The following is a 21,043-nucleotide window of genomic DNA, read 5'->3' as shown; positions in this document are numbered from 1 at the left end:
ATATATATATATATATATATATATATATATATATATATATATATATATATATATATATATAATGATTAGAGGTATAGGCGGGGTTATTGTTCATCTGTTCATCTATATTAAAGCGGAAATTCGGAATTTCTTAATCTTCGAGTTAGTGGGGGTTTAATTAGTTGTCAGAGTTCATTTCAACAAATTCTGTGTTCTCTGGAAGGGCTAAGCTAGCGTGAGTCAATGGTTTCGTCTTAGCATGCTAATAAAAAAACAATATATGAATGCATGAAAATAACAGATGACCCATACAATCAATAGTGTTGGATGTTTTCAGGATAAAGTTATTAAACTTACAATTGCATGTCAATAACTGTAGTATGACCAGCAACATTTGAAATCCAGCAGCTCTGCGGGGAACAGGCTGCAGAGCGAAGTGATATTTTTTCCACCGGTGTATTTATGTCGTATCCAGCAGCAAGTAACTACAGTTCATATTGTTCCTTGTTTATCATAGGGAATTTGTGGAAACTTTCATTTGCCCATTTCTTCTGTCTGTTTCTACAGCCTCTAAATGCACATTTCACCCAAGACTCAGTAGACTGATGCTGCATTCGAGGAAGGTGGGAAGTCGGAGTTTTCCAAACTCCGACCAGGAAAAGTATCATTGGAACGCCACTCAAACTGGGAGGCCCTAGTCGCGGAATCAGAAAAATACAAGTACCTAACTTTACAAGTTGCTCCAGTCTGATGTCACTTGAGAAAATGGAGCTACCCATCGAAAAGCAGACAGTCAATAGTAAAACTAAACAAGGCAGTTTACAGTGTTTGCTATTTACCTTAGCCGTCAGTTTTCCTCCACTATTTGATCGCCTACGAGAAGGTAGGTTTACTGGAGGTCAAAATGTCTTTTGATGGCCAAAATAAACAACCACCTTTTGGAACCCTACCTTTCAGTTTAAAACCTTAATTTGGACTCCTAACCTACTTATCAAAGCATTCCCATAATAAAGTTACGGAATTGTTTATTTATTTATTTTCTTAAACATCATTACAATTTCTCCTAATAAGTGACTTTTCACCTCAAACAACATTAAAAAAAATCTATACACATATACACAAAATCAATGCTTGAAAAAAAAAGTACTTTTGCATAGTTTTATTCATTTCTCTGAAAGCTTTGCGAGTTGGAGGCATTGTCGCCTGTGCTCAGGGTCAGAGGTCAAATGTCCATCACTTGTCAAGACCCCGCCTTCTTACTTCGCAGGCCACGCCCCCGCCATCACATTGACAAAAATAAATAGTTTCAAGACATTTCCATATACAAATATACTTACGGAAGCTTATTGTACAAGCATTTTCTTTCTTTTCGAGCTAACATTTACACAAAACAAAAAAATAAAACTCCACAGTGTTTCTATGGCATGCATTGCTAACAAAAAGTACAAAATATATAGAAAAGGTACCAAAAAAATCTATTGACACAAAATAAATGTCTCTGAAATATCAAAATGATTTGAAATATATATATAATTTTTTAAAGAATAAATTCTACAATAATAGACTTTTATTACAAACATATTCCCAAGATTTGGAAACATAAGGCACTTGTCAGTTACAGTACGTATATACAGGACAATGTACAATAGAAGGCAGAAGGCAAGTATTCAGCATAAATACTTGTTTTGGTTTCGATCTCACAAAAAAAAAACACCTGAGGATGTGTTTTGTCTGCTTTTAACCCTTTATGGGACGCTTATTTAACTCACTGGCTGCCAATGACGGCGATGGCGGTCCAAAATACATGTATCGTGAGAATAATATTTAAAACTACAGTAATGGTAAATGACAATAAAAATATATGTTGAGACAACAATTTGGGTCATTGGGTTAATACTGTGGCCAAAATGACCCATGACATTCACTTATGTGGACGCCAGGTCTTGATGGTTTTTGCCCTTTATAGGGTACTCGTTTAATTCATTGGCTGCCAGTGCCGGCGCTAGGAGGGCGAATGAACGAAGGTTCAATCAATGGCATTTCTTAGTCAAAATGGATTGGGGGTGAAGCGCCGCCAAAGGCACTGAAGCATGCTAGTCTTCCTGGATTAAATGAATTGGACATCTATTGGCGTTAATGGCATTCAATTAGGTAGATACTATGAAAAAAAAACATCACAAGATTTGAAATTGGGCCAGTTACGGCATTTTTCAGAGGATCTGAATTGAGTGAAAAGGGTTCTATATACAGGGGTTGGGCAAAATAATGGAAACACCTAAAAAAATCAACAAAAGCTAATTTAATATGGTGCCTTTTGCAGCAATTACAGCCTCAATTCTCAGAGATTGATTCATACTACTTGTAAATTGTTTTAAAATTAATTTTAAGCCATTCTTCATTAGAAAACCCTCTAACTCTTTTAGAGACGATGGCGGTTGAAATCAACGTCTTAATTGAATCCCTACAACTGACAATAAATGCTCAATAATGTTGAGGTCTGGGGATTGTGCCGGCCATACGAGATGCTCAACTTCATTAGAATTTTCCTCATGCCATTATTTTACAATTATTTTTTAATGATTATGATGCAAAAATGTAAGGTGTTTCCATTATTTTGTCCACCCCCTGTATACTTATATACAGCTAGTCCTCTGGTTACGATGTACCCGACTTCTGTGATTTCAACTTTACGACACTGGAGTCTCGTTCGCCATTTTGTCTCCAGTTGTTGTTTTTTGTTTTTAAATAATGTTGACTTTTGTTTTGTGATGCATGCTTTTATTTTGGCGCAGGAAGCATAGAGCAGGTAGTGCTTCCACAGAAGAGTAAGGGCGCATCTACAAAGGACCTAGAACGTATTTGCGCAAACATGAGGAAGATTACAGCTGCAAGCCTGCGCGCACATTTGCTGCTTGTGAAGCATCCATAGAGGCAACACCTGTATATAAAACTGTTTATTGTGTTTTCAATTGTGGTCTAATACTCGAGGCGAGCTTATGTGATTGTTTTTGATTATGTTTGGACACTGATTGATACATGCTAATCATTTTTGTGTATTGTTATTGCTGTATCAACAGCTAAATATGAACGCAAATTTGAATTGCTGTAATTGAAAATGAAACTGAATTAATTTCAGTTTTATTTTAGTTTCATTCTGCAAGAGTTGATGTCATGAGTAGCTGAAAAAATTCAGCAAACCACACAGACGTCTGACATCGTCATTTCGGAGCTTAGCTAGCTGTCAAAGTCTTGGTGAGGACAGTACAATGACGTACAATATAGAGTTTTGGATTGTTATTTTTGAGATTTGGAGTGTATTTAGAGGTACCTAAAGGCTTTATTGTGATTTACGTGGAAATTCGTGTACATCACCAGCGTACGAATGGATCGTGTTCGTAACTAGTGGACTACCTATATACAGTGGGGAGAACAAGTATTTGATACACTGTCAATGGGTTTTCCCATTGGCAGCATATCAAATACTTGTTCTCCCCACTGTATATATATATATTTATCTAAGGGCTAAAAGGTAACAAAATACTCCAGAAATACAATGCCATTGCCAAAAGAAACAAAAATATATACGTTTTATACGACGCAACACTCCCGGAAAAAGCGAAAGAGAGAGTACCGTCCTGTTTACAGTACTTCCTCTTCCGCTTGTAACACGTTTGGAACTTTTAAGACTTTTTTTCCCCTTGGTATCGGATCGGGACTCGGAATTGGCAGATTCTCAAACTCAGGTGACTCTGACTCTGGTGCTAAATTATGCGTTCGAGACATCCCTACTTTAGTGTATTACTTAGGGATGTTACTAGAGTGTATATCTGTTTTTCATTCATTTTCATTTCATTAATTTAGCTTTTCTTAACATTGTTTTCATTTCTAAATGTATTCAACCATACAAAACAATAATACAAATACAGGTTGTCCCCGAGTTACGACGTAGCCGACTTAGGTGATTTTGACTCTACGACGCCGGAGTCTCGTCCGCCATTTTGTCTCCAGTTGTTTTTTTAGTCATGTAGTCACAGTATCTTTTTTTTTTAACTTTATTTTATTAATATGATTGTTCTGGTCTTTGGTGAAATGTGTATTTTATTTATAATGTTGACTTTTGTTTTGTGATGCATGCTTTTATTTTGGAGCAGGAAGTTCCAAAAGACACTACCGCACGCGTCTGAGAGCGCATGTACACACAAAGAAGAAAATATTTGCGCTCAAGAAGAAGAGCGCACGCACAAACACACGAGGAAGAGTTACTTACAGGGTTAATTCTGGATTACGCGGAAATTCGGGTTACATCGCCAGAGTAGGAATGGTAACTCATTAGTAACCCAGGGACTACATGTATATAATGTAATTGTAATAATTGCTCATAATTAATCTTTTTTAATGACTGAAAATAATCAATTGCCCCATAAAGGGTGAAAGTGTCACATTTTGAATAGCTGTACACTGTAGTGACCACTGTTCTTGAAAGCGTTAACCATAGTGCCTTGAATTGGCTTTGTGTGTATTTTTACCTTTTTTTTATAGGGTGTGCAAGGTGTGTGTGCCTTTTTAAGGTTGGCGAAGAATTGGTAGGGTGTGTTCCGTGCATCTCAAGGTGTGCATTATGATATATATTTTTAAATTGCACTTGACTATGTTGCACATATAAACCATATGCTTTCAATCTTTGTGTTGTGAGGCCTTACAAGTTTGAGAAAGACTGATTTGACTGATATGATGAGGTGCACCACCAGTTTAGCTTGGGAATCCATAAGGTTACACAAGAAAAATACACACTTACATACTTGTGCTACGTATAACCCCGGAGGTGTTAATGGAGAATGTCATTTTAATTCCACTAGTAAATTAATAGCTAGCACATTTTAAAGGGGTTTGTCACAATGTGTAAGGTGGTGCGTGGTTTTTAAAGTTCGAGATGGAAGGTGCGCGGCTTCAAAAGTTCCTGCCATCACACCCCTTTCAATTGTTGAGCACCACCTTCCAGTGGGATTGAGGAACACCGGGCCCGTTGTTGATGTAAGAGATTAAAAAAAAAAAAAAAAAAAAAACAGAAGACATGAGCATCTTTTCTGGACAAGCTTCCAGTGTGCGCCAAGGTAACTATCTGCACGCGCACGAATCCACCGTCATGTTGGGGTAAACCTTGAGCACCACATTTTTGTCCTCGTCGAAAAACAGGATGCTGAGGGATGACATTTTCTCCGGGACGCAGCATGGCTCCGGGATGCCGGGCACCACACCGACCGCCCGCACGATGCTCTGGATGGTTGCATGGTTCGAAGGCTTCAGCGCCTGAATGTAAAAAACAGCCCCACAAAAAAAAAAAAAAAGGCATGAGCGAAAGAACATTTTCCATACATTTTTTAGAAGCTTTGTAAGAAGTTCCTATTTGGTTTTAGTTTAAAAATCACTGACATTGATCAAAAGACAGCCTTAGAATCACCTTTGGCGGTGCGTTTGAAAAACCTGTATTCCAACTTCACTTGATTAAAAATGGTACTTTTGCCAATAAGGGTGTGACAATATTTTAAAATGGTGATATATCGCAATACCATGGGCGTAGGTTTGCATAGGGATGGTACGAACATAACACTACTAACTTTTCAGGATGCTCAAATTGTCCCCACCAACTTTTAAACAACCTTATTTGAATTATATAATGACTACAGATATATAGGTAATTTAAATTGTCTTCCTATATGTTATTTCATTATTTTCTGATTAATACCCTTTGCCTTGGCATTGTTTCTACAACCCCGGAGGCTTGAGAGAGACATATACAGTGGTACCTCGACATACGATCCCTTCAACACACCATCTTTTCGACATCCGACGTAAAATTTGACTCGCCATTTGTTTCTAAATCCGACGACATGCTCGAAATACGACGATATACTGTATGACAGCGTTGGAGTTACTTTGTTTTCCCGCAAGACAGACACATGGCAGATTTTCTTGTGACAAAAATCAACATGGGTTCCAAAAATGTAAGTGCAGGTGGTGAAAAAAAAGGAAAAGGGGATGCTTTCCATTGACATAAAGATGGATATGATAGAAAAATATGAGCGTGGGGTGCGCATCCATGATATGGCTCAATGAAGGTATTCAGCCTCCCGGCCAAACCGCACGAGAACAGTACTCCGCTGAGACCGCTCCGTGAGTCAACCGGGAGGATCCAAAATTCCGCGCGTTCCCCTCCTGTGTTAAGCCTTTGTACTGACTCCATATTCCACAAGTCTGAAGAAGGCTCACCGAAAGCAGGTTGTCAATTTATTCGTTGACAGTGGTCAAAAAACAAGGCAAAACAGACGACGGAGGGGCAATTCTGGATCCAGGGTCGTCAAAACAACGGCTACATAGCATTGATCCCGAACAGCTACCGTTTGTTATCTCAGTGTCCAGTCTTTTTGAAAGCTGCGGTGGAGTGGGCCAGGCCGAAGGTGTGGCTAGGTGTTGTCTTGGGATCATCCCTCTGTGGTTAGGTTCATGCGTCATCTTTCGTGGCTTGGACGTGGTTGCCACAGCGACCTACACCGTTCTTGACGTCCCAAGCGCCCGCTATCAACTTGTTATCCTGGCTGGGCGAGATGTTACTTGTTTGGAGTGGCCGGGAGAACTGATTGCGAGAGTTGGTGCGTCAATCTTACTCGTGACGCACACATTGGGCTTCTGTGATAAGATGGCATTGTGTATCTATTCTGTTTCTTTTCATTAAACTATGGTGTAAGTGCTATTTATTTTATATTAGGTGTGTTAGAGTAGTACAAACAGTCCTACAGTACATATGAGAAACGATGCTATTCCCTGATTGATTATATTAAGTGTGTTAGAGTAATGCAAACAGTTATATGGTGTGTGCGAGAAAGGTAACTATTCCCGTCATTATTCATATTCATTATTCATATTCCAATACACGTCCTCTTCTGTTGACCAGTCTTTATTAGTCAACGAGGCAATTATTATTGTGGTAACATCGCCGAAGAAATCGCCAGCTTTCTAATCATTTATTCCATCAACTTGTGCAACACAACAGCCTAGTGTCGCCCGCATCACGAAAAAACAAAGTGAAAGTAAGGACCCAAATAAATCTTCGTTCCGGGTCTGGCACGGCTCTGTGTTGACTGCGTACCCCGTAGTACTTCAAAAATAGGCAAAAAATACCGGCTGCCCACGGCTGCGGGGCCAACTCCTTCCCGTCATAATGTGGCATTCAAAACAAAGACAAACACACAGAGTCTGTACTCATCAGAGAAGCAGAGAGAGAGAAAGAGGTGGACTTTTTTGTTTTGTTTTGTTGCTTTAACCATGAGTTTGCGACACTATTTAATTACTGTTTTAAATTACATAACTTACGCATAAAAACTCCCCGTCCATCCTCATAGCTTCTACTATGGCGTTCCATGTGTAATATTCTGATTGGATGTTTTCCGAGGCACCCTGAAGTGCATGCTACGGTGATGTTGTTTTGTTCATGTGATGCGGGAGTGAGCGAGACAGTCTACCCAGAGATTGAGGAAGTGTTGTTAGCGCAATGTGTTAATAAAAACAAAGTTGTCAGCACATCGTGTGTTTGATATTATTGCCAGAAAAACACACATAATAGGACTCCTTGCAGCTTTCTTTTGAATGTTGTCCTTATAATAATGATCTGCTGCATCCTAAATCACTTTGTGACTTTCCACCTCCATGATGAAACGTTCTTCGTCCATGTTCGCTGGTGTTTAAACCGTGAATAACCAACTTGGCTGCTGACTCCAGGCCTGGCTACGCCCATTTTGACGAATGAAAAAATAGCATAAACCGGAGCCCGCCGGAAATGGTCCGTAGTCAATCCAGAGCACTGACGCTGCGGGTATACTTTGAACAATAGGATATAATGGGAATGGATTGGCTCCGGCGTTATTTTTTGCCGGACTCGGACCAAACCCGGAACAAAGATGCATCTGGTGTATTTGGGCCCTAAGGCTCACTCCGTCAAATCAGCCTCGCGATGCAATCAGGGGCACCACGAAAACACATTCGCCACATTCGAACCCGGTTTGTTACATTATTACAGGTATTATTATTAGTATTATTCCAATTTTTATTCAAAATTTGTTTTGCTCTTTGTATTTGACATTTGCAATCGTAACATCAGTATTTATTAAGAATTTAGTATAGGTTTTCAGGCTGTGGAACGAATTAATGGAATTATAATGTATTCTTCTGGGAAAATTCTGCTTGGCATACGACCATTTCGACTTACAAACAATGTCCTGGAACAAATTAACTTCGTATGTAGAGGTAACACTGTAGTTTAAAAGGTGCGAATTCTGAAACCCCATTGGAGGGTGCGTTCCATGTGGTCTGCTAGATTTTAGACTCACGGCAAGTTTAGACACTCAAAAAATGGGTCTCACGCCTCCAATTGCTAAGCTAAATGAGATGTCAATTTACGTTTGTGTGGAACTGTAGTTCTCAACAACAACAAAAAGCTATTCCGTTTTCGCTGAAACTAGTGGGCTAGTAGTAGGCTATTACTATCTATCCCTACGCCTTTAAATAAGACTTGGTGTTTTCTTGTGCAACAAGTGGAACTGATGGAGAGCCAGGAGAGTGGGCCGATTTGTAGTGGCAACCAAGCCAAGTGAAGTCGCTTCCTGCCGGATTAATATGCGACTGGCAGAAGGGTTGTGAAAGTCGTGGAAAAACAGCGATAAAAAGAGGAAATGATCGTTCGATAAACATATTGTACTAAACCACAGCAAATGCACATGTATTCATTTAAATACAACTTTAATCAGGTGAACAGAATACAAATGAACTCCAAACTGCACAATTACGGACTCAAATGCAGTGTACTCAATGTGACACAGGACATCAATGTAAAGCAACTTCAGAACGAGCGTGTAAATGAAGCAAATATTTTTTTTTTTCTTCCTTTAATAGTTTCTCTATTTCTTTGATATCTCAAAATACTTCCAAACCGCGGACATGTTGACTGTGAGCCAGTAGTGTTAGCTCACTATGTTAGCTCACTGTATTTTGATTACATCATCACAAGAGAACTAAGGTTCTTCACACCTTTCGGTGGTAAACTTTGGCATTTAAAAACCGAAAAAAACAAATTGTAGCTCTTTGCAGCCGAATGTTTTCGGCGCCAAATTTTCGGTCACGTCTCTAAAAAGACGTCATTGTTGTGGGGGTTGAGGAACACACCACTAATTCTGTTACTGAAAGTCCGACCTGCGTCAGAGTTAGCATAACACTAAACTGTGTGAACTAGCTAACCTGTGAAGGAGACTAACTGTTTGCATTACTCTAACACACTTAATATAATTAATCAGGGGATAGTATCGTTTCTCTTATTTACTGTTTGAGTGTTTGTATTACTCTAACACACACAATATAAAATAAATAGCACTTATACCATAGTTTAAGGAAAACAAGCAGAATATAGAGCATAAAAGATACACGACGCCTTCTTATCACAGAAGCTCAACGTGTGCATCATGAGCAAGATTGAAGCACCAACTCTCGCAATCAGTTCTCCCGGACCGTCCAAAACAAATGGCGGGACGCTCTGTCCTAAAACAACTCATACCACGACGACAAAAGTCCAAGAGCACCTTTGACGCTGAGGTGGCAAAATCCACAACCCTCGTTGCCCGAACAACAATAACTCCTGAATCCTCCTGTCCAATCCAAAAACACACAATAATCCTAAACACACCCTTCTTCCTGCCCACAGCCTGCCCCGTGAGAGCCTTCAAATGACTGAATGTTTAACTAATCGTGGTCATATTTTCTCAGGAACCTTTTGTTGACTTCTGATATGGTGACCTTGGAACGAGTTTACCTCCTCGCCTGAGTCTGTGCCTGTTTCGCCTTTCTGTTTGATCACTGTCGATCCGAATAAATTGTGAACTTGTTCTCGGTGAGCTTTCTTTAAACCGTTCAAAATGGAGTCAGTACAAAGGGTTATGACTAAGCGCGGCGTTTGCCTTTCTGGCCTGATTGCCTGGGTCCCGCCAGGCCCGGGTTATTGGAGCTGTGTCACTGCAGGTTCGGCGGTTCGGCTAACGCGATTCAGGCGGTCTGGCTAGAAGGTCAGATTCCTTCACCGGCAAAACTACTCCAGTCAGTCCAGTCTCCACAAGGAACAACGAAGTCAGGCTAGCCATCCCTCATTTGGATTATTGTTTGCATTATGTGCATTACGGTAATGCAATACAGAGGCTTCAGAGTGCAAGTCCCTTTATTTAAAAAAAAAAAAAATACAGGGAGCTATTTAAGAATCAGTCCACTTCAGGGGAACAGTGACATGAACATGAACATGAAGTGACACCCCGAAAAAAAAAAAAAATCTGTGAAATGAAATCATACATCAGAATTTCATGAGAGTACTTTGGTTCAAGTCTTGTGGTAGTCTAGTATGCCTCAGATGTAAATTGGTCCTTGGATATCTGAGATTTTTTTCATTCATTTGTTTTCCCCAAATCAGTCTTATATTACAATGCTTTAGTTTAAGTCTAGGGGTGCTCCAGTGTCCCCCAGAAGTGGACCCATTGTTGGATAGCTCCCCATTGTTTTAATAAAGGGACTTGCACTTCAAAATGTTTCTTAAGTAGTTTTTGAAAACAAAGGTTTGAATCAAACGTTGTATCACCTGAAGACATGAAAGTTAATATAAGTCAATAGAGATTTATTTTGTATTGGTTCCTTAGCCTACCAATGACCTAGGTTCATATTCGTGAGAAATGTAGCCCTGACCCCCGTTCAATAATGTGTTTGGTTTTATTAATGTCCCGTTCCCAGCAAAAAATGTACATACACAAGTTATGCTATTATTTTATCCCAGTCAATGTTGAGACCAAACCTACGCCTTTGCACGATACTTTGTATGGTAAAAGATTCTGCCAAGATTCGATATATCCTTTTAAAAAGGTGTCATTGTTTATAATAACAACAAAAAAGTAACAAAGAGGTTGCCATCAAAATCTTCCACTAGATGTGTGTCTATGTTAGCTAATTGGCTGTCATTGATAGCGCTAGACGACCAACCCATTTTGATAGGGAGTGGGCGACTAAACGTTCATTCGTTTTCACAGCCAGTCTTCCAGGTTTTGAGAGCATTTATAGGTTGCTTCCTTTTAATTTTGCGTCACTTCCTGTCAGTGGCGTGGGAATTGGGGTGCTGAGGGTGCTGCAGCACCTCTTGGTGTTGGGGTGAAAAAGAAGTTTTGGTAGATCCTTTTCTTGTTGTTGTTGTTAATACAACATATATTAAATAAATGTTAATAAATAAATAAAACATATTGAAACAATAGTATATTTATGTTTTGGTGATTAAATATAGTATATGACGGAAAACACAGACAAGGCTGAAAAAGCAGTGTCTGCTCTTCCACCCCTCTTTAAAATAAACTGCTGTATTTTAAGCTAAAAGGACTGTTGTGTTTGATAGAACAATATGTCTGTATGCTGCCATAGCAGACTCATGGCGCATAAAGTCCCCGAACTATTTTTAATTTGTCCGTTTTACCCTGGAAACCCCCGTTTACAGACGTTGCGCAACCGCATTTCTTTCAACCTAGCCATAAAAAGAAGGTAAGTAATTGTATTTATTATTCGAAATGTCTGTCATTTTTAGCTCAGAATCATTAATTGCTGTCTAATATTTAGCTTAAAAAAAAAAAACGACTTTAAAAATATATTCACTCGTATATTTTAAACTTTTAAACAAATTACGTCACAATGAAAATATTAGCGTCTGTAAAAAGACGTCATTGATGTGACTTAATTGTATATATTTTTTTTTATTCTGTCCCATTTCCCCCAATATTTTAGATGATAAATAATTGATCCAATCAAAGACAAAAAAAACAAAAACAAACAAACAAACAAACAAACAAACAAACAAAAAAAGTTTAAAAGGGTAAATATATGAAAATGAAAATGTTGACCACTGCTTAATGTCTGCAATTTCTGCATCACGACCCTTGTTATATTACCATGTTTCACCCATAAAATCCCCCCAAAATCTGACTGTGGCCATTCACAGCTGTGTCTTGACACTCGGTGATCACAACCCTTGGTATATTACCATGTTTCACACATAAAATCCCTCCAAAATCCGGCTGTGGCCATTCACAGCTGTGTCTTGACATTCGGTGATACATGCTACATGGAGTTTTTGGATTGAAAAGTACGCGATAATTTCTCATTAAAATCATGGCGTCTTTAATTATGCTCTCATCAAGACAATTCTTACCAGGTGTGTGTTTTATAGTGGGCAGGGCAGCTTTAAACCATTTATCAGTGGTTAGGCACACACTTGACTTAAATTGTTTGGTAAAAGTTAATTTCAATTGCTCTTTAAGTCTCCTTAAGCAGAGGGTTCACTTACTTATTTTTCCCCCTTCTGTCATTATTTGCATGCTATCCTCATTAAAATATGAAAACCTAAAAATGTTTAGGTGGTTTAAGTTAAAGCAGACACTGTATTTTCATCTGTGTGACTTTGACAAAGATCAGATCAAATATGATGGCGATTTTATGCAGAAATGCGAGAAATTTCAAAAGGTTCAGATACTTTTTCATACCACTGTAAATTTACAGCAGAAGGATGTATTGCCATATCGTGAGAGAATCGTGAGCCTTGTATCACAACGGTATCGTATCATGAGGTACCCAGAGTTTTCCCCAGCCCTATTCAATAACTTTGGCGGGATGCTAAAGCTAAAGCAGTTTCTAATGCCTTGAAAAAACTGAATTAAACTTTTTCATAGTGTATATGTGTGTGTGTACCAAGGAGATGGTGGTGTGCCAACTCCTTTAAAAAGTCAAAGGGGGTGAACATCTTTAAAACTTTGGGGAAGGCTACACAATGTTTTTCACCATGCGAACGGGGAAGAAGGAGTGCATCAACTCCAATTAAATGTTAAACAGGTGCACATCTTCTCAAATCTTTGATGATAGTAAACTTTTTTGGAGGCGTTTAGGTGAAATAACGAGTTTTTTGAGGGGGAAAATCAGGAGTTTTCCGGAATGCAGTAAGTGGATCTCTGAACGTCTTTCCCGCAGAGCGACGACCTTAAAAAGGGGCGTGCCCACTCTTTTAAACAGCAACCCCTGCAGGCGAGGAGGAGTGCCATGGATGCCTCGGGCAACTTCTGGGAATAATTAGCGTGCACTACAAAGGCCGGGAATGCCAGGAGGGAGAGAATTGAGTGGTGTGCATTCCAGGCCACGTTGAGAATGTTTGTAATCTTATCAGATCGGAAGCAAGTTTGTGTTTTTTAAAGCATTTTAAATAGAAACATTACATGGTGCCTTCAAGAACCTTTTGACTACGTTGATAGAATCTTTGCATAATGTCAACCACATTTGCTGTAGGAGGAAATAAGGCATAGGTGGGACTATCCCCAAGGTTAGATCCGGGTTAGCTATCTACCTGCTGGCATTAACCCCTTGCTACCTAAATTTATATGTAACACTTTTGGTGCCGTTGACGATACAATACGTCCAATCGTGTGATGCCCAATCATCCTTTTACAGTGAATTAAAATGTGTTTGTCACTAGTATACGTCCAATCTGCTTTAAGTGGGTGGATGGCAGCGAATGAGAGAATGTTTACTCCAAAAGCATAGGAGGAATATACATTACTTTCAAATTATTTTCACATTATTTTCAAATAATTAAACCCCCCAGGACGTCACGACGACATGTAAACAAGTGAGAGGGTTCTCGCCATGCTAAAGCTAGCAAATATTACGCTAACGCTACTACAAATTACGTTTAGAGTTTATTGATCACTCAGTAAACACCTTAAAAGGCTAAAGCATCACTGCATATTCTGTCAAGCACGATACTTTTTTTTTTTTTTTTTTTTTACAATATATACAAAACAGGCGAGCCTGATAGGTTCTGTAGCAGCTGCCTTCAAGCTGCTGCAGGGTCCTTCCGGGGTCCTACCGTCAGTCTGCGGCGGCCAAAGTTGACCACACAGATGCCTGATCAAAATCCATTTTATCGGCTCATTTGTTTTTGTTAATCAGCCAATGGCTCGATGTATTGGCCGGCCGATATATCGGTCGATCTCTAATAAATAGATAAAAATTGTGTTGATTGAAAGAAAACTAAATATAGAAAATTAAATTGAAAAATACAGCTAAAAAATGAGAATATCCCAATATTTATATATATACTTTTAAAAATAATAAAACATAGAATATTAATAAAAATAAAAGCTATGTATTTAATAAAAAATAATTTTAAAAAATGACAAACAAGGAATTTATTCATAATTTTTTTATATGATACTTTCCCCAAAATTATATAATAAAAAAATAAATAAATAAATAAAAATAAAAACATTGATTCATTTTCTTCTTTTATTTCTTTTTAAAATCTTATTTCTTTTAATTATGTTTTATTTACTTAGCATTTAAAAATATATATACGGCGGAAAACACAGACAAGGCTAAAAAAGCAGTTTCTGCACTCCTCTTTAAAATAAACTGCTATATTTTAAGCCAAAAGAACTGTTGTGTTTGATAGAACAATATGTCTATATGCTGCCATAGCAGTTTCATGGCGCATTAAGCCCCCAAACAATTTTTAATTGGTCCATTTTACCCAGGAAATCCCAGTTTACAGACGTCGTGCAACCTCTTTTATTTCAACCCAGCCATAAACTGAAGGTATGTAATTATATTTATTATTCAAAATGTCTGTCATTTTTAGCTATGAATTATGTTATCATTATTATGATGTCTAATATTTGGTTTAAAAAAAAAAAAAAGACTTTGTAAAATCATTCACTCGCATATTTTAAATTTTTAAACAAGGCACATCACAATGAAAAAAAGGGTGTCTGTAAATAGGTCAAGAATATCTGCCTCATAACTATCATATCATTTTTTAAAATTTTTTTTTTGTGACTGTCGCATTGTCCCCGATTCTTTAGATGATAAAAAAATCGATCCAAACAAAAAAAAAATCTCAACCACTCCTTGATGTCTGCGATTTCTGCATTGCGATATTACCGTGTTTCACCCATTAAATCCCCAAAAAGTCCGGCTGTGGCCATTCACAGCTGTGTCTTTAAACTCAGGGAGACATGCTCCACGGAGTTTTTGGATCGAAACAAGGTAAGTAAGTGATAACATCTCGTCAAAATCATGGTGTCTCTAATTATGCTCTCTCATGCTCTCGCCAGGAGTTAGAGTTTAGGGGTTTAAAAAAAAAATTTATTTTAAAAATGCCCTCCTGTTTAAAAAGTTTTCTTCCTCCAGAAAATTGAGATTTTAAGCTTTCCAATGATGTATCACACATGCATATAGGACAATGAAATTTGGCCAAATCAGGGGTCTCTGAGCAGAACTTCAAGTCACCTGAGTGTTTTCCGCCGTATATTTGTAATCAGTCTTCAAAAATTCCTTACATTTTCTCTAGTTTAACTTATTTTTTAAGGATTTTATTTTTATTTAGGATTTTCCTTTTTTTTCATTGTATTTGTCATTTCAATTTTACACATATTCTTTTTGATTATGACGGTATAATTATTTTTGTGCACTTATGTATTTCTCCTAATGCTTTTTGACATATATTTGTCAGATTTAAATTCAGGCATCAAGGGGGTAATACTGTAATCCTGAAATGGCTGGTTAAAAGTCTCACCTTGGGCATGGGGAACTGGCAGGACCCGGAGCAATAGTAGGCGTCAAAAGACTTTGGCGAAATAATCCACTCGCTCCAGCCGATGTCGGCAAAGTCCACTTTGAGGTAGCGACGCGCACAGTTCCGGGGCTCGTTCCATTGCTTCTTCCGGGCCTTCTTAATGGTGTGCTCGTCAAACTGCAGCAGGGGCATCTTGTGCCTCGGGTTCTTGCGGCTCTTTTTGCGCGAGGGCCGGCGAGCCTGCTTGCTCTGGAAGGGTTCGTAGGGACTGGACTCGTCCCAACCGGTGGTCTCGTAGGGGTACTCGGGTCCGGGGAGCTCGTTGTTCTGTAGGGGGAGCAGGACATTGACGGAACGCTTGGGTCTGGACGAGCTCCTCTGCGCTTCTGTGGCGTTCCGCCCTCGTTGCCCCGCTTTCAGATCTTTCGCTGAGGGGTTCCTCCGGAGGGTGGCTACAACACTCTCAGGCTCCGAGATGGCCGAGTCATTGGCGTACACCAGGATGTAAGGGGAGCGGTTGGCCAAGAGCTCCTTCCAGGGCCGGGGTCCCCGCGAGGCCACCTCGATGCCGATTAGGAGCTGGTGGTGCGCCTTGGCCTGGTTCACCACCCGGGTGATGTCCTTCCACTGCCAGGAGATGAAGTCCCGGTAGTGCGTGGACACGTTGATGCGGAACTGGCCCAGAGTCCTCATCCGATCGACCTCTGGAGCAAAGCTCCAGATGACGGCGTGGATGTGGCTGTGCCTGCGCGGGCCGTGGAGCGCGCAGCCTCGAGAGCCGGAGCAAGATCGGCTGCCATTGTGGAGGTCTCCGATGTAGTAGTGCAGCGTAGCAGAGAGGACGTCCTCGGACTTGGTGAGGGACGTCAAGTTGAAGATCTGAAGCTGTTTCTTGTTGATCACGCCTGAAAGTACAAACACAAAAATAAGAGAAGGCAGCCGGGACGAAAAGTCATGCCAGAAACTTCAACTTTTGGGTTAGAATTCTAGGTAGTAACCAATCAAAAAATATTGCACCCAACCAGGGATGTCCCAATCCGATCACGTTATTGGAAATGGGGCCAATCGCGCCATTTTTAAGAGGATCGGAATCGTGTGAAAAGGACTGGGTTTTTAATTAAAAAAAATATTTTTTAATGTTTTTCTGCTACATGCTCGTACAGCCTCTCACACTTTTCTTGGTCAGCAGTGCTCTGGAGTTACTTAAAGTTAACGATGATTGACAGGTTTGTAGCTTTGATCTAACCATGGAAGCTTGGTAGCTCTACCATAGACTTCATAATGGTATTTACGGGTCAGATCGGTCATGCACTGCGCCTCTTCTGAAGACGGTACACAAGAAAGCCCGCAAACAGTTTGCTGAAGACATGTCAGCAAAGCACATGGGCGGACTTTCTTGTGTACCGTCTTCAGAAGAGGCTTCCTCCTGGGGTGACAACCATGCACACCAATTTGATGTAGAGTGCGGCGTATGGTCTGAGCACTAACAGGCTGACCCCCCACCTCTTCAATCTCTGCAGCAATGCTGACAGCACTCCTGTAACGAGTCACATGACATTTTGGAGGGAAAATGACAAGCAGTACTCTATTTGGACATTTAGGGATGTACGTAGTTTCTAAGGGGTGTACTCACTTTTGTTTTCATGGGTTTGGTTATTAATGGCTATATTTTGAGTTATTTTCAGGGGAAAATAAATGAACTCTATTATATAGGCTGCACACAGACTACTTTTCATTGTGTCAGTGTTGTTCCGTGAAAAGATATACTTCAATATCTGCAGAAATGCGCGCAGTGTACTCACTTTTGTGATAAACTGTACCAAGCAACCTGCCAAACTTAGAGCCTCACCACCTGCAAACCACCTGTTTCTGCCAACATCCGAATCTACCTATGTGGAATATTTTATAACCACATTTGAAAAATGTGACATTGCAAAACAAGCACACAATCATGACTATTTTAATCATGTTTTTGTGTTATCAAAGAGAGGGAAAGATCAGCTCTAAACACGAACTCACTGTGAAATTTACACTTTTTCATTACTGTTTGTACACACCTACTGTATAGGCCAAAAGTTTGGACACACTTTCTCATCCGTGCGTTGTCTTTATTTTCATGACTATTTACATTATAAATTCTCATTGAAAGCAATAAAACTATGAATTAACACGTGTGGAATTATGTACTTATCAAAATAGGTGAAATAACTAAAAACGTAAAATATTCTAGTATCTTCAAAGTAGCCACCCTTTGCTGTGATTACTTTTTTGCACACTCTTACCACTCTCTTCATGAGCTTCAAAAGGGAGTCACCTAAAATGTTTATGACTTCACAGGTATGCTTTTTCAGGGTTAATTAGTGGAACCTATTGCTTCATCAATGGGGTTGGGACAGTCATTTGTGTTGCATTGAATGAGGTGTGTCCAAACCTTTGGCCTGAACTGTGCACTGATGAAGGGGTCCTATCCGCATGTCTTATAATATCCAACAGGGGGCGGCAAAGGCCAACAACCCCAAAAGCCTACTGCGCTTTCACGGTTTCATGACAAAGTTGGGTGACCAAAATACATTTACGGGGATTAAAAAAAAAAAAACTTACAAAAGTAAACAAAACTAAGTCGTAGGACTCATTATAGATAACAAGGAATTGGATTAACTTGAGGATCAACATAAAAAATGTGAGGCTGCTTTTGATTTATTTTTAAGGGGAAAAAATCTTTCAGCCTTGCTGGTAAAAGTTGTTCTGAAGGCTCCATGTTCCAAAAGGTGATTTATGTCCAATTTTAACGATTTAATGTACGTTGAAAAGTATTATTATGCTGCATTTCGCGCAACCAATTGTCAGTGCGTAAAATAAACGATCTAGAGTGGTACGTACCCCAATGCGCCTTAAAGCTGCGCACCGTGTTCCCATCCTTGAAAGGGAACCCCGCCTTGTTGTACTTGTCGTACAGCATGTGCATGTGCTCCGTCACAGTGTCCTGGGACAGCCGCTCCCGGTCCCCCACTACCGGGACCCCCGGTGCCGAGTTCCCTCGCCCAGCCGCTTGTGTAAAATCCGCTTCAGATCGGACGAGGGCGCAGTATCCGAGGTGCGCGCAGCAGGTCCATACGGAGAGCCCGAGAAGAACCAAAAGAGCCATCCTGGTGGAGGTTGCAAAGACGACCTGAAGGACTTTCAAGAAACTTCCAACAAGTTCCCACGAGCGTTTCCTATCTCCGACAGGAATGAGCATTACCCGAGTGGGGAACCATCACAACGAGGGTGAGGCACAGTCCAGTGCGGTTGGCCGAAAAACAGACGCGATGCTCGGCTGTGACTCCCAGGAAGCTTCGTGTTGATGTGAGGAGCAAGCAGTGAGGCAGTCAACTAGGCTCAGCTTTCATTGAAACTCCAGGATGTTGAGCTCGCTATTATAAGGCTGCTGGGACCAGCTGGGTATTCCTCTCCCTCGCTCTCTCTCTGTCTCTCTCTCTCTTTCTCTCTCACTCACGCGCGCATATGCACGCACACTCTGAGTGAGTGAGCGAGCGAGTTTCCTGTTCAGGAGACTTTTACACACATACACGTCCAAACCCTGGAAAGAAGCAGCCGATTCTTTACGTTGAATTCAGACAGCGACATTCCATATACATCATTCTTTCCGAGATGTGCACCCAGTGGCGCTCCTTGCCTACATGGTGCCTTGGGCGATAAGACCCCCCGCTGCACCCCAAAAAGTCGCAAACAACACTCCAACCAAAACACAGTATTTGCTAAGAATGTTACATTTATTAACTATAAAACCAGTTGAAAGTGCACAGCAATATGTGCGAGAGAAAATTAATTTATTATCACAAACATTAATAAAACGTTGAAGAAAAAATAATTTAAAAAAAAAAGTGTGGAAAACTCTACTTGTGACTAGTAGGATCAGATGTGTTGACCACAACAGGGGCTCCAAGTACAGATCACAGGAGATGAAATCAAATACGTTTTCGGGCTGTTGTGCAGGTGTGCATACATGCAGGGCTGTCAACAGACTTGCAGGGGCCTGGGGACAAGAGACCATTATAGGGCCCCTCCACCCCTCCCCTGCCACCGGCTTGTCATGACAACATACGCAATACTTTTAACGCTTTGCAAGCAATGACAGCATATATAAATTTTCAAACTATTTAATATGAGGTGGACAGTTAAATTTAACAGACCGTAATGTGATGTTACACAATATTAACAAACAATTTCCATCTATTGTCCCATGTAAGCTACAATACAATACAACTGAGAGTGCTATGCCTGCCTGCTTAGCAACAAAACAGTATAACTAAACATCCCTGGGGTTATCAAGCCCTCAAACAGTGATGTGCCTAGATTTTTTTTTTGACAGCAAAGTCATTTATAACATTAGTGGAATCCAGTTTTTGAGCAAGCTCACGCTTAATGGAGAGAATGGCTAGGTTGCCCTGTACTATGGTGGAGCGTAGGTAGTTTTTTTTTTTTTTTTAATTTTTTTTTAAAAATTATTTTCATTTTACTGAAGGCTCGCTCTCCTCCAGCTATAGTCACTGGCAATAAGGCATTATATTGCTGCCTCTATTCTGAGCAAACAATAATAGATTTTGAGCACAGAAAACACCCCTCCTGTTCTAGCTCAATTTCTGCACACCTGTGCTGCCTCTATTCTGAGGGAGCAAGAATGGATTTTGAGCACACCTCCTGATCTCGCTAAATTTCTCAACTCCATCGCTCGTCAGTTTTTTTCCCTCCGCGCGCTCAGTTGAGCACACGCTACTAACGTGTCACGAAGCCAACCAATCAGAGAGCTAGCGGAGGGCAAACAGCCAAATATTTAATATTTTTACAGTATATATCGAGAAGAACATAATATTTAATCAGACAATGATTTCAATAAAAAAGAAATATGTGAATGTAAAGTAAAATAAATTAAGGGTCATTCAGGGGCCCCTATGGTCCTGAGGCCCGGGACAACATACCCGGTTGCCTCCCCCCCTCGACGGGCTTGCATACATTTATATGTATCTAGTGAATAACATACATACATATAGTAAAAATTCACAGACCTCTTCATGTGTTTAGCTTAGTAAACATTAACTTTCTAAAACACTAGGACTACCAAGGGTGCACCATTTGATACAAATCCCTTTTGTATCCAGAGAAGGGTCATCTGACCCTAATCAGCTTATCTTTTCTGAGCATTGAGGTCCTCATTATTCATTCGCATTCACACTCGCAAAACCACAGGTTGGATTGCTCCAATTTGCATCTTAAGTGTTTGCAGGGCAGGGCTGCCTTGGCTTTGTCGGACAGTGGACCGCTCAGGCAGGCAATCGGACGGACAACCTTTTTACACATTCTAAAAGCTGCAGTTTGCCTACAGTA

The 21,043-nt window shown here is 40.1% G+C and overlaps 1 protein-coding gene across 1 annotated transcript; it reads right to left on the bottom strand.

The window, feature by feature from the left end:
* Positions 1 to 989: 989 nt before the first annotated feature.
* bmp3 (bone morphogenetic protein 3) lies at positions 990 to 19,060 on the bottom strand. Its single transcript, XM_057830946.1, has 3 exons — positions 18,539 to 19,060; positions 15,659 to 16,563; positions 990 to 5,286 (listed from the first exon to the last, which is right to left on the bottom strand). The coding sequence occupies exons 1-3, from the start codon at positions 18,894 to 18,896 to the stop codon at positions 5,095 to 5,097; spliced, it is 1,455 nt and encodes a 484-aa protein (XP_057686929.1). The 5' UTR covers positions 18,897 to 19,060; the 3' UTR covers positions 990 to 5,094.
* Between the last annotated feature and the right edge of the window lie 1,983 nt (positions 19,061 to 21,043).

Source organism: Corythoichthys intestinalis, chromosome 3 (assembly GCF_030265065.1).
Source record: "Corythoichthys intestinalis isolate RoL2023-P3 chromosome 3, ASM3026506v1, whole genome shotgun sequence".
NCBI lineage: Eukaryota > Metazoa > Chordata > Actinopteri > Syngnathiformes > Syngnathidae > Corythoichthys > Corythoichthys intestinalis.
This window is presented reverse-complemented; position numbering and strand designations above follow the sequence as displayed.

Coding starts and splice junctions, on each gene's coding strand:
- bmp3 (XM_057830946.1), bottom strand. CDS start 18,896: ATGCTCATTCCTGTCGGAGATAGGAAACGCTCGTGGGAACTTGTTGGA. Junction 16,564..18,538: donor CAGCTTTAAGGCGCATTGGG/GTACGTACCACT, acceptor TTGTACTTTCAG/GCGTGATCAACAAGAAACAG. Junction 5,287..15,658: donor GCCAGTTCCCCATGCCCAAG/GTGAGACTTTTA, acceptor TTTTACATTCAG/GCGCTGAAGCCTTCGAACCA.